Source organism: Cherax quadricarinatus, chromosome 98, assembly GCF_038502225.1.
Source record: "Cherax quadricarinatus isolate ZL_2023a chromosome 98, ASM3850222v1, whole genome shotgun sequence".
Lineage (NCBI taxonomy): Eukaryota > Metazoa > Arthropoda > Malacostraca > Decapoda > Parastacidae > Cherax > Cherax quadricarinatus.
Window position 1 is genome coordinate 4,982,467 of NC_091389.1, and position 13,599 is coordinate 4,996,065.

Consider the following 13,599-nt stretch of genomic DNA (forward strand, 5'->3'; position numbering starts at 1 on the left):
CAGATGGACAATGATTACTCAAGCAGATTGTTGTTGGTAAATATTATTTTATGTCTAATAATGAGTCAATTATTTTTTATTTGTTTTGCAGGTTATTTTTGCGCACGAGGAATCACACTTGATTTGCCAATACTCCTTATCATAAATCTCATGTAAGTGGCATAAATACTGAAATACATGTGTACTGTGTATGTGGTGAATGTGCTATGTAACTACAGTGTTAGAAATCCTTCATTTACAGTATCAATATTAGTGTCATAAACCTCTTGCACGTGGGGAAAATACTTTTATAAATTCACCCTTAACAACCAGTGTTGATATTCATTCTCATTATTCAGATTTGCTTATGTACAAAATTATCTCAGATTGTAATAACATCTTTTTCAAAAATATTATTACATATACAGTACGTACTATATTAGAATCAACATGGTGTGCTGAAGTTAATTTTTTCATTTAAAAAGCATATAATTTTATCAAAGTTTTTAGTATTGACTAATTATCCCTTAAACTGTCCAAACGTAGATCTATGTTTGTGTGCGTAGCGCTCCAACCTTGATTTTCTCCCTAAGAAAGAATGTAAAAAAAAAAACGTAGATCTATGTTCGGAGCACTACGCAAGCGAACGTAGATCTACGTTTGGACAGTTAGAGGGTTACGCAGCACGAGTGCTGCAAAATTTAAATGTATTACTGGTACTATATTGAAGATATTATATATGTTACCATTGTGCAGTAGTAACAAAAGTAACTATATCAAGTACCGTGTTTTGCAGGTTATTAGATGCATTTTTTCCATAAAATGTCTTCAAAAACCACCCTACATCCTATAAACTGAAGGTCAGTGACTGGAGATGTAAGTCTGGGGTGGGCTGTAGCTCTTCCAGTTATGTCCAATTCCGAGCCATTGAAACTAAAACAAGTCTTACAACCCACATCTTATAAGCTGCAAAATACTGTAAATTTCCCATCTGACTTACCCCCCCAATCTCATTTCATACCTGTGTTCTATCTCACTCTCAAATAACTATAACAACCTAATGCTCCAAATATAGCAGTTTGAATTAATCTCATTGTTCCTTTACAGTGTTGCTGCCCTCTGACATTAGTTAAACTCCAGTGTTGAATATGAAAAATATTAATTGTAATAATTGACAAAGATGTATGATTATTATGAGATCTTTAATTCACTCCTAAAATCACTGCACATTGTCACTGAAAATTTAAAATTAAATTACCTATATGTACATAAATAACAAAAAGGGCACAGTGCCATAACTGGAACAATACACAAATAACTGGAACAATACACAAATAACCCGCACAGAGAAGAGAAGAGCTTACGATGCTAAATACAAAAAACATTCATTGTGCTTGTCAGAAAAGAAGTTTACATAATGTTACATAATTGTAATAATATCTTCAGTAAATAGGAAGCGCCAAGACTGCAGCGGAGAGGAAACATTGTAATAACTTGAGTGAAGTGGCAGCATCAATCTTGCAGTGTTTGATACAGGTCGGCCATCACTAACCCAGCATCATTGGGTCCTGTAATGTGCCGGATTTTTAAGTGTGCTGAATTACAGAGTGGTTAGGTTAAAATACACTTAATTAACCTATCAACAGAGACTCTCATCTCATCTTCCTCATTTTCATCACTGCTTTTTTCTCCACTGGCTTGCTGCTGTGGATTTACAACCATCTGCACAATTTGAGTCAATATAATGATGAAATTTGAGTCAGTATAATGATTTGAGTCAGTATAATGATGCAAACGAAATTATGCTAGCCAAAATTAGTGCCGGATTACTGATGGATCCGAATAACTGATTGCCGGATTAGTGATGACCGATCTGTACTTGGCGATTAATATTATTTGTCTTTTATAACATGCCTGAGAGTTCTTATACTAAATCTGTCAATACATATTGTTTAAAAATTGTTATTAAGTACATATACAGTACTAGAGAGCCTTTCTAGGTACGTGAAAGGCTCTTGATCCAAGCAATTGCAGCTATTTTTCCAAGAACTGAAATCAACCCTCTTAGTTCCCAAGCACTGATGACCCTGCCGGGCTTAACACTTTCCCATAGGGAAGACGGGAAGCGATCATTAATCCTTTCACTGTCGAGACCCCAGCTCACAAACTTGCTCTCAGTGTTGAAGAATTTTCAAAACGAAAAAACATTTTTATGAAATGATAGAGAATCATTTCCCAATGGTAATGAAACCAAAACTACAAAATTTGATGGAAAATTTACAGAATTACACTCTTGTGAATTTAGCGATCTCAGCAATATTTACACATTTGTGATTTCACTCACTGTGAGCCCTATTTTGTACCAATTCCATTGTTCCAGTTGAATATATTCATAGCTATTTTGCTAGCGCTCCTTTTGTTCTATTGATCGAGTACAAGAAACTGCCCATTTACCTATTTCAACTACCCAATAAAGTGATCAGAAATTGCTAATTTGGCCAATTTCATACAAAATTCAAGGCCAATTTCAAAATAGGGTCCAGAATAAACAATGCAAACATTCCTGGCACTAAAATAACATTTTCTCTGTTCATTAGTCACGTCTCCACGCCTCTCTTACATTACGCTTGCTTCCCATTTTAAATTTTTATTCACACGCAAAAATAGAAGATTTACTGTTATGCAGACTACTGCTTTATTGTAATAATGGTATAAATAATATCAGCGCATTTGTGAATGCATATTAGACTCACCAGTTAACAAGTATTTGATGTGTGACGTGATCTGTTTACTCTTGAACATTGTCAAAAATCGAACATTTCCACTACTTTGAGCTCACTTTCAAGTTACTTTTAGTTTGTAAACCATTCTGTAATACATATCCCAGTCTATCAAATGAGACCAAGACAAAGAGAATACAACCATAAATACCATACAAAAATACACTGCAAAGTTGCTGTTTTAAACCAAAAACACAGTCGCTGTTATTTTTTCTCATGCACTGCATGCTGCAGGATTATATTTATACTGTGCACACTGACCACTGAAGATCCATTCTCTCATATGTAGGCCTACCAGCTATCCCCTGCAAGATTGGAGGCCGCTTGAATTTTATCCCATAATATTATGGGACTGACAGTGTGAAGGTTAATGCCCATTGTCTAAGAAAAATGAATGGCAAGACCATTTTTCACAATCGTAGCAGTAGCAGACAGTTCTGCATTTAAAAGATTTTTTCCATTAAATTTGAAATTGGTTTACCTTGTGGATCCAGTTTACAGACACCCCTTGGTTAAATGGACTCTCTTCATTAAATCCAAGAACACTTTACACAGCAATCTTTAAACAATTATGGTCAGTTTAAGATTTAATGATGTTTGTCCATTATTTCTGGACATTGTCTGGCTCTAGATATTGCTGTATTGGAGAAATATTAGTATTCATTTTTAACGAATATTCAGAAAAAATTATTGTGGATAAGAATTTAACAGTTTATATGGAAGATTATTAAGTCAGTGACAGATATGTCAAAAATAAATGAAGAATGTGCTGATGCAACACAAACTATAGAACACCCTGAAGACAAAATATATCAATATTCACAGTGTCTAAATGATTCACAAAACTCTAAGTGTGTATCACCTACTATAATGAAAAACAAAAAAATATTCGAGTGCTCAGTGTGTCTCAAACACTTTACACGTAAATCTGCTTTAAAAACACACACTAGAATTCATACTGGTGAAAAACCATATCAGTGTTCCGAATGTTTAAAAAAGTTTTCCCGAAAATGTCATTTAGAGTCACACCAGATAACTCATAGTGGAGAGAAACCGTATCAGTGTTCAGAGTGTCTTAAAGACTTTTCTCGTAAGTCTGATTTAATAATTCACATAAGAATTCATACTGGAGAGAAACCATATCAGTGTTCTGAGTGTCTAAAAAGCTTTAACCAAATATCTGACTTAATAAAACACAAAAGAATTCATACTAGAGAAAAACCATACGAGTGTTCAGAATGTCTAAAACACTTTTCTCATAAATCATATTTAACGAGGCATATAAAAATTCATTCTGGAGAGAAACCATATCAGTGTTCCGAATGTCTGAAAGACTTTTACCGGAAATCTCACTTACAATCACACAAGAAAATTCATACTGGGGAAAAACCACATCAGTGTTCAATATGTCTAAAATATTTTTCCCATAAATCTGACTTAATAATACACACAAGAACTCATACTGGAGAGAAGCCATATCAGTGTTCCGAGTGTCTTAAAGACTTCACCCAAAATTCTGATTTAATAAATCACAAAAGAATTCATACTGGGGAAAAACCATATCAATGTTTAGAATGTCTAAAATCTTTTACCCATAAATCTTATTTAATGAACCACATAAAAAGTCATACTGGAAAAAAACCGTATCAGTGTTCACAATGTTTAAAACACTTTTCTCGAAAATATAGTTTAATTCAACACGTGAGAATTCATACTGGTGAAAAGCCCTTTCAGTGTTTAGTGTGTCTAAAAGAGTTTTCCCGAAAACCTTATTTAGAAACACACATGAAAATTCATTCTGGAGAGAAACCTTTTCAGTGTTTCGAGTGTCTATAAGGTTTTTCCTCGAGTATAGTTTAGCAAAACACACGGGAATTCATATAAGCAAGAATTCATGTAAGTAATCAGTCACAAGTTTTCTTATAACTAAAACATATTAGAAGTCCTTTGAGAGAGAAATCTTGTCAATGTGCTGAGTGATTAGAAGAAATTGCTTTTTGTGATCTAGTAATACCTGTATAAGTTTTCCAGATATGTGAAACACCATTTACAAAAATATAAATTAACAATCCTTGTAAGTATTCTGTTTCTTTCTGCCTCATAAACATTGCTACACCTACCATCAGACTTACGACCTGCTCGACTTACAACCACTCGACTTACGACCGTGTTTTTTATGCCAAATTTCTGGGAAATAAACCAGTATTTGTGTTGTACACAGTGTTTATCCTAAACCTTACAGTATAAAATACAGTACTAACAACATAAAAAGTAAAGTAAAACATGAAATACCAAAATAAAACAATAAAATAAAGTCATTACAAAAATGTTTTGTTGATATTCAGTAGTAAAGTTCGACTTACGACCATTTCGACTTACGACCGGTTCCTCGGAACCGAACTCGGTCGTAAGTCGGATGATAGGTGTATATTGACATCCAGTTCTCATTATACGTACCTGCAGTTATGCAAATAAAGTAGTAAATGTATGTATATACTCACTCGTCTTGGATTCCTTCTAATCTGTAGTGTTTCCTTACATTTCCATGGGAAAGTGGACTGGAATTCTTCTGTAAGCATTGGTGTTGCAGAAGGCATATTGACTGCAGGAACAACGGGGCTTACCTGGAGACCTGGAGTTTACCTGGAGAGAGTTTCGGGGGTCAACGCCCCCGCGGCCCGGTCTGTGACCAGGCCTCCTGGTGGATCAGCGCCTGATCAACCAGGCTGTTGCTGCTGGCTGCACGCAAACCAACGTACGAGCCACAGCCCGGCTGATCAGGAACTGGCTAGTATCCTCTTCTGCATCAATTACTGAAAAGACAAGGAAGGAAATTTTAAACATGGGTTGTGTTAATGTATGTGGGTGTGGTACAGATGTAAAGAAAGAATTAATTGATGGTACTGTAAATAAAAAGAATCTGGATCTCCTTGCATTAAGTAAAATGTGCAGAGTACACGGAAAAAAAGATTTTGAGGGGTATTAAGTAAATATTTGGGAAGTGTTGTCCCAAGGACCCAAGGAAGAGAATTGTGGAGGACCTAAATGCAAAAGTGGGAAAGAATGGTATAGATGGCAGAGTAAATGCATATGGAGTACAGTGGTAAATAATAATGGGAGACCTCTCATTAAATTATGTATAGAAAGATCATCTTCTTCTTTCAATGTACCAGCCATATTCCACTGAGATGAGGTGACCCAAAAGGAAAAACGAAAGTTTCTCCTTTTAAATTTAGTAATATATACAGGAGAAGGGGTTACTAGCCCTTTGTTCCCGGAATTTTAGTTGCCTCTTACGACACGCATGGCTTACGGAGGAAGAATTCTGTTCCACTTCCCCATGGACAGAAAGATGTTTGATAATATTTACTTAAACAAAGATGAATAACTATAGGAGATACGAAACAGGGTGCAATGACAGCTGCTTTCTGCTAAGCTATGTATTACTGGGTGAAAGGTAGATTGATAGTCCTGTGCATTTTTTTAGGTAGTTGATGTATATTTCAGATTATTATTTTGTACCAATTGTATTGAGTGCAAAACTATTATTATTATAATCAAGGGGAAGCGCTAAACCCATAGGATTATACAGGACTTGTGGGGGGAATGTGGAAGGTATTCAGGCTAAATTCAGGGAACTGGAGCACAATCCAATTCTTAAGATCAAGAGCCCCTCACCAGTGTCAAGGAACCTCCCTTGAGGGGATTGAGTGTAAAAGGAAGTTGAAGTTTGAGTGAAATTGCATCTCTGGGTAAGAGACAAGTGAATGAACTAGAGAGTAACTCTTGGGAGAAAGGTGGGCTAGAGAGAGCCCAGGTAATAAGGGAGAGTTCAAAATGCAAATGGAAAATTTAAGAATCCAGTGCAGCAGAAGTTTGCTGGTATGGGAGGGTGGGTGTGAGTGGGATGAGGAAGGATTGGTGGAATGATGATTTAAAGTTGGTAGCAAGGGAGAAGTTAATACAGTGGACCCCCGGTTAACGATATTTTTTCACTCCAGAAGTATGTTCAGGTGCCAGTACTGACCGAATTTGTTCCCATAAGAAATATTGTGAAGTAGATTAGTCCATTTCAGACCCCCAAACATACACATACAAACGCACTTACATAAATACACTTACATAATTGGTCGCATTCGGAGGTAATCGTTATGCGGGGGTCCACTGTATATGAGAAGTTTACACAGTGTAAAGATAATAATATGGAAGGCAGAGTAGATTAATTGAGTTGTAAGGGAATGCAAAAGGAGCTTCAGTGAGAGAACATGTGAAGCTTTTTCAGCAGATTTTGCCGAGAATGAGTGACAGTTCTGGAGCGAGAAAAATAAGCTGGGAATTCCAGGAGAGTAAATGGCCTTGGTAGTTAAAACAAATGATTGAAGATATCAAACAGAAGATGGAAGTACTGGAAACATGGAGAGAATATTTAGAGGGTCTGTTATATATTGAAGAAGACAGAGAAGCAGTAAGGTCGTGCATACATTGTCCAATGAGGAGTAACTTCATATATAATTAAGAAAGAATCAGAGGCAGATGTGGGTGGGGAATGTGCATGAGGCAGTGGGTAGAATACAAGGGGAGGAATACAGCAACTTGGACAAGTGAGACTATATTTGGAGGGGTTTATGTAAGTTTATTTAGGTATACACAAATATAGTTACATTATCATACATAGCAGCATATGTGTAGAGAACCTGGGATAACCCAAAAAAGTCAGAGTGACTTATTTCCATTGTGTTCAATATATGTTTAAAAGAAGGGAAGGTACCTAAGGAATGGCAGATAGCATGTATAGTTCCACTGTATAAGGGAAAAGGGGACAATAAAGCATGAAAGAATTATAGAGGAATAATTCTATTGAGTATAATAAAGTAGGATTATTATTGAATATGTTTTGTCTAGGACAGAAATAAAATTGCAAAGAAATGAGGAGGATTTAGGAAGGGTTGGGTCAAATGTTTTCATTGACACATATAAGTGAACAATAGATAGATAAGGGTAAGCAACGGTTTACTGCATTTGTAGAAACAACACATGATAGAGTTGATAGGGTAACAATGTAGTTATTGTTGCAAACGCATAGAATAAGTAGTAAGTTACTAAAATGGTCGTCTTATATAAAGTGTGAGATTCTGGTTAGGGTATGTACATACATGTACATATGTATGTATATACATGATAATCCTGAATCTAAATATTTATATGCGTGTACTTTTTTCTCAGATACATTGGTACCCCAAGTTTCGCCCATGATTCGTTCCAGAAGGCTGTTCGAGTGCCGTTACCGAACGAATTTGTTCCCATGAGGAATAATGTAAATTAGATTAATCCGTTTCAAACCCCCAAAAATACACTTGCAATAATACACTTACACAACTGTTCGAGTTGCAAGCTGTACGAAACTCGGGGTACCACTGTACATCCAACTCTTAGACTAAACTATCAATAATATTATCTACTATCCTCTCACATTAACTTTGTTATTATAAAGAAAGTTTTGTTATCCTTAGACAAATAAGTAATGTCACCCTTAGCATTCTGACTCCAAATATGAGTCTTATTCACTGCTTGGCTCAGCTCTAGTGTATCCTCTTTGTTAAATTGTTAATACTGTTTTGTACTGAAGATTGAGACACTTATGCAACATATGGGAATCTTCAATAAAGATTCCCGTATGTTGCATAAGTGTCTCAATCGTCAACTTGTCGATTTTCAAAACCATTCATCACAGCTGTTTTGTATTACTGTTCACTAATACCACTGCTGTTATAAACAGACAATGCTGAGTTACTCAGAACAGTTAGACAGTATCTTTATTTATTTACTACAAGTACATGTACAAGGTATACAGTCCTAGCTGACAACAATGACATACTACTACATAGAAAGCCCCTTGTTATGCTCCGCATGTCGGACAAATTAGATCAGTGTCCCAGGATGCGACCCACACAAGTCGACTAACACCCAGGTACCCATTTTACTGATGGGGAACATAGACAACAGGTGGAAAGAAACACGCCCAATGTTTCTACTCTGGCTGGGAATCGAACCCAGACCCTCGCCGTGTGAAGCGAGAGCGTTAGCCACCAGGCCACCAGAGCACATCAGACAATCAGACAATTTAGCTCGAAGTTTACATTTGCCCAAAATTCATTGCATAACTAGGCACTTTTTCATGTAAGTCATTCTTGTAAAAATTATATGTCAACCTGTGAATAAAGACTTTCTTTGTTGTTTTATTAATTTTATTTCCCAACAAAAGCAGGACTTAGATGTGTGATGTCATGGTTGCTTAAATTAAAATATAATTTTATTATAATAAAAAAGAAGCACTAAGCCACAAGGGTCATACAGCACAGTAGGGCCAGGAAGGATTGGGTATTGGGAAGCAAGAGGGAGAGGGATGATTATTAGATTATGGGGTGCAGCGGGGCAGTGGTTAGTGCAGGGGTAGAGGGTAGCAAGAGATTGAGGTAGAAAGGACTGAGGAGAATGCTAAAGGTATCATCATCAGAGTTTGTGGAGTAAATCAGTTGCGGTCAAAAAATCAGTGAGAGAGTTTGGGTTAAAGAAGGGACCATTTGCAAGAAGGGAAGGTAAAGTAAGGGCAGTAGAGCGGAGACGACATTGGAGGTAAATTCTGTGAGCTCGCTGATAGAGTGGACAGTCCAACAGAATGTGGCTAACAGAAACTGGAACCTGACAATTCTCACAGAGCGGAACAGGGCGGCTCTCCATGAGATACCCGTGAGTAAGACGAGTGTGGCCGATGTGAAGACTGGAGAGAGCAGTCTCCCAACCTCGACACTGATGACAAGCAGACAGCCAGTTATGGTGCAGATCAGACCAACGTTGTTGCCAACAGATGTGAAGGTGGATAGGAATTACAGCATAATAGTCCATGAATGGAATACCTCTATATGAAACTGGGAGATCATATACTGCTGACTGCACAGCAGTGTCTGCCTGTTCATTGCCCTGTACGTCAACATGACCAGGAACCCAACAAAAAACAATATCTTTATGCTTGCTAGAGATACAGTGTAACCAAAGTTGGATACGAAGAACTAGGAGATGTATCAAATTTTCGTATAGCCTGTAAAGCACTATGGTAGTCTGAAACGACTACAAATGGTGAAACAGGTATAGATGCAATACAGTGGACCCTCTCCTAATGATGGCATCACATAACGTTAAATCTGCCTAGTGATACATTTTAACGCAAAAAATTTGCCTCGCCTAGTGCTAAAAAACTCGCTCAACGTGATTTGTCCGTGACAAGTCCATGTGCGGCCTGAGCCAGCCTCACTTGTTCCGTGGGTGGCATTGTTTACAAGCCAGCCTCCGCTGTCACATCCAAGCATACATTCGGAACATTTCGTATTATTACAGCGTTTTTAGTGATTTCACCTGCAAAATAAGTGACCATGGGCCCCAAGAAAGCTTCTAGTGCCAACCCTACAGGAATAAGGGTGAGAACTACTATGGATATGAAGAAAGAGATCATTGCTAAGTATGAAAGTGGAGTGCGTGTCTCCAAGCTGGCCAGGTTGTATAGTAAACCCCAATCAACCATCGCTACTATTCTGGCCAAGAAAACAGCAATCAAAGAAGCTGTTCTTGCCAAAGGTGCAACTTTGTTTTCGAAACAGAAATCGCAAGTGATAAGATAAGATAAGATTTCGTTCGGATTTTTAACCCCGGAGGGTTAGCCACCCAGGATAACCCAAGAAAGTCAGTGCGTCATCGAGGACTGTCTAACTTATTTCCATTGGGGTCCTTAATCTTGTCCCCCAGGAAGCAACCCACACCAGTCGACTAACACCCAGGTACCTATTTGCTGCTAGGTGAACAGGACAACAGGTGTAGGGAAACGTGTCGAATGTTTCCACCCGCCGGGAATCGAACCCGGGCCCTCCGTGTGTGAAGCGGGAGCTTTAGCCACCAGGCCACTGGGCCACCATAAAATTTGCCTCGCCTAGTGCTAAAAAACTCGCTCAACGCGATTTGTCTGAGACAAGTCCATGTGCGGCCTTAGCCAGCCTCACTTGTTCCGTGGGTGACATTGTTTACAAGCCAGCCTCCACTGTCACATCCAAGCATACATTCGGAACATTTCGTATTATTACAGCGTTTTTAGTGATTTCACCTGCAAAATAAGTGACCATGGGCCCCAAGAAAGCTTCTAGTGCCAACCCTACAGGAATAAGGGTGAGAATTACTATGGATATGAAGAAAGAGAGACTGTTATTGGTGTGGATGAACGAAAAACGGATAGCAGGAGTTAACATCTCTCAAGCGATAATAAGTGAAAAGGCTAGGAAGTTGCATGAGGATTTAATTAGAAAAATGCCTGCAACTAGTGATGATGTGAGTGAATTTAAGGCCAGCAAAGGTTGGTTTGAGAGAGTTAAGAAGCATAGTGGCATACTTAGTGTGATAAGGCATGGTGAGGCTGCCAGTTCGGACCACAAAGCAGCTGAAAAATATGTGCAGGAATTCAAGGAGTACATAGAGACTGAAGGACTAAATGTTGAATGCTGAATGTTGAAGACAGAGTAAAACAACTGAAGCTAAATCATGTTTATAAAATTGCTCACGAACAGTGTCCAGAATATCTTGCTGTCAATTTTGTCAAGGTTGGGAACCAAAGCAATCATAGTACTAGGGGGAGAGAGCACAACTTTGTAGTACCCACAGTCAGTGGCCAGGCTTCAAACACCTTTTATTGTACAGCAATAAAGGAATGGAACAGACTACCCACAAATGTCAAAGCCAGTCATAGCTTGAACCAGTTCAAGAAGACTGCCAAAAAGTGTCTGATGAATGAAGCAACAGAAAGGGAGGGGAATGATTTTCTATTTTTTAGCTAAAATACGTGTAAATTTTACCTTATCCCTAGTAATGACCCTAGTATTGTAGATAGTCGTAATGACCCTCGGGTAGTAGATAGTCTTAATGACCCTCGTATTGTTGATAGTCTTAATGACCCTCGTGTAGTAGATAGTCTTTTTAGTATGATAATAAGATGTTATCTTCATTATAGAATAATAAGAAAATATTATAACCTTTATATTATAATAATAAGGTAAAAGGACCCCAATGGAAATAAGTCACTCTGTCTGACTTTTTTGGGTTATCCCAGGTTCTCTACACATATGCTGCTATGTATGATAATTCTATGTAACTGTTTTTGTGTATACCTGAATAAATTTACTTACTTACTTACTTACTTAACAAGTGCTTAATTGTGACAAAACAGGCCTGTTTTGGAAGAAAATGCCAAGCAGGACCTACATTACTCAGGAGGAAAAGGCACTCCCAGGACATAAGCCTATGAAAGACAGGCTTACTCTGTTGATGTGTGCTAATGCTAGTGGTGATTGCAAAGTGAAGCCTTTATTAGTGTATCACTCAAACTCCCAGAGCATTCAGGCAAAAGAATATCCTTAAGGCTAATTTATGTGTGCTGTGGAGGGCAAACAGTAAGGCATGGGTCACTAGGGACTTTTTCTATGGCTGGTTACACCATGCATTTTCCCCCACTGTGAAAAATTACCTAATTGAAAAGAAATTAGACCTTAAGTGCCTCCCGGTGTTAGACAATGCCCCTGGTCATCCTTCAGACTTGGCAGAGTGACTTTGTGGGGACATGAGCTTCATTAAGGTGAAGTTTTTGCCTCCTAATACCACTCCTCTCCTGCAGCCCATGGATCAGCAGGTCATCGCAAACTTCAAAAAACTGTACACAAAAGCTCTGTTTGAAAGGTGCTTTGTAGTGACCTCAGAAACTCAACTGACTCTAAGAGAGTTTTGGAGAGATCACTTTAACATCCTCAACTGTGTAAACATTATAGGTAAGGCTTGGGAGGGAGTGACTAAGAGGACCTTGAACTCTGCTTGGAAGAAACTGTGGCGAGAATGTGTAGACCAAAGGGATTTTGAAGGATTTGAGGCTAACCCTGAGAAGCATATGCCAGTTGAGAAATCAGTTGTGGCATTTGGGAAGTCCTTGGGGTTGGAGGTTAGTGAGGAGGATGTGGAAGAGTTGGTGGAGGAGGACAATGAAGAACTAACCACTGATGAGCTGATAGATCAACTTCAACAGCAAGAGGCCACACCTGAGGAAACTGCTTCGGAGGAGGGGAGAGAGAAATTGAAGAAGTTGCCTACTTCAAAGATTAAGGAAATGTGTGCAAAGTGGCTTGAAGTGCAAACCTTCATGGATGAAAATCACCCTCACACTGCTATTGCAAGCCGTGCTGGTGACTATTACACTGACACTGTTGTGAAAACTTTAGGAAAGTCATAAAGGAAGGAGAGGTACAGGCCACTATGGACAGATATGTTGTGCGACAGAAGTCCAGTGACTCTGAAGCTGGTCCTAGTGGCATTAAAAGAAGAAGGGAAGTAACCCCAGAAAAGGACTTGACACCTCAAGTCCTAATGGAAGGGGATTCCCTTTCTAAACACTAAGACCGTCAACACTCTCCCCTCCTCCCATCCCATCAATTATCACCAGATCTTCAATAAAGGTAAGTGTCATGTAACTGTGCATGTCTTCTTCAGTTTGTGTGTATTAAAATTAATATTTCATATGGTAAAAAAAAAAATTTTCATACTTTTGGGTGTCTTGCACGGATTAATTTGATTTCCATTATTTCTTATGGGGAAAATTAATTCGCCTAACGATAATTTCGCGTAACATTGAGCTCTCAGGAATGGATTAATAGCGTTATGTGAGGGTCCACTGTAATTGGTAAGGGCTACAAGGATGGCATACAATTCAGCCATAAAAATGCTAGCTGAGGATAATAAATGCCCTCGCACAACGTTGTCC

General features: G+C 38.2%; 1 protein-coding gene across 1 annotated transcript; it reads left to right on the forward strand.

Moving 5' to 3' along the window:
- The first annotated feature begins 1,529 nt into the window (after window positions 1–1,529).
- Window positions 1,530–8,993, forward strand: LOC138855520 (zinc finger protein 271-like). Its single transcript, XM_070105262.1, has one exon. The coding sequence runs from the start codon at window positions 3,504–3,506 to the stop codon at window positions 4,593–4,595; it is 1,092 nt and encodes a 363-aa protein (XP_069961363.1). The 5' UTR covers window positions 1,530–3,503; the 3' UTR covers window positions 4,596–8,993.
- The last annotated feature ends 4,606 nt before the right edge of the window (window positions 8,994–13,599 follow it).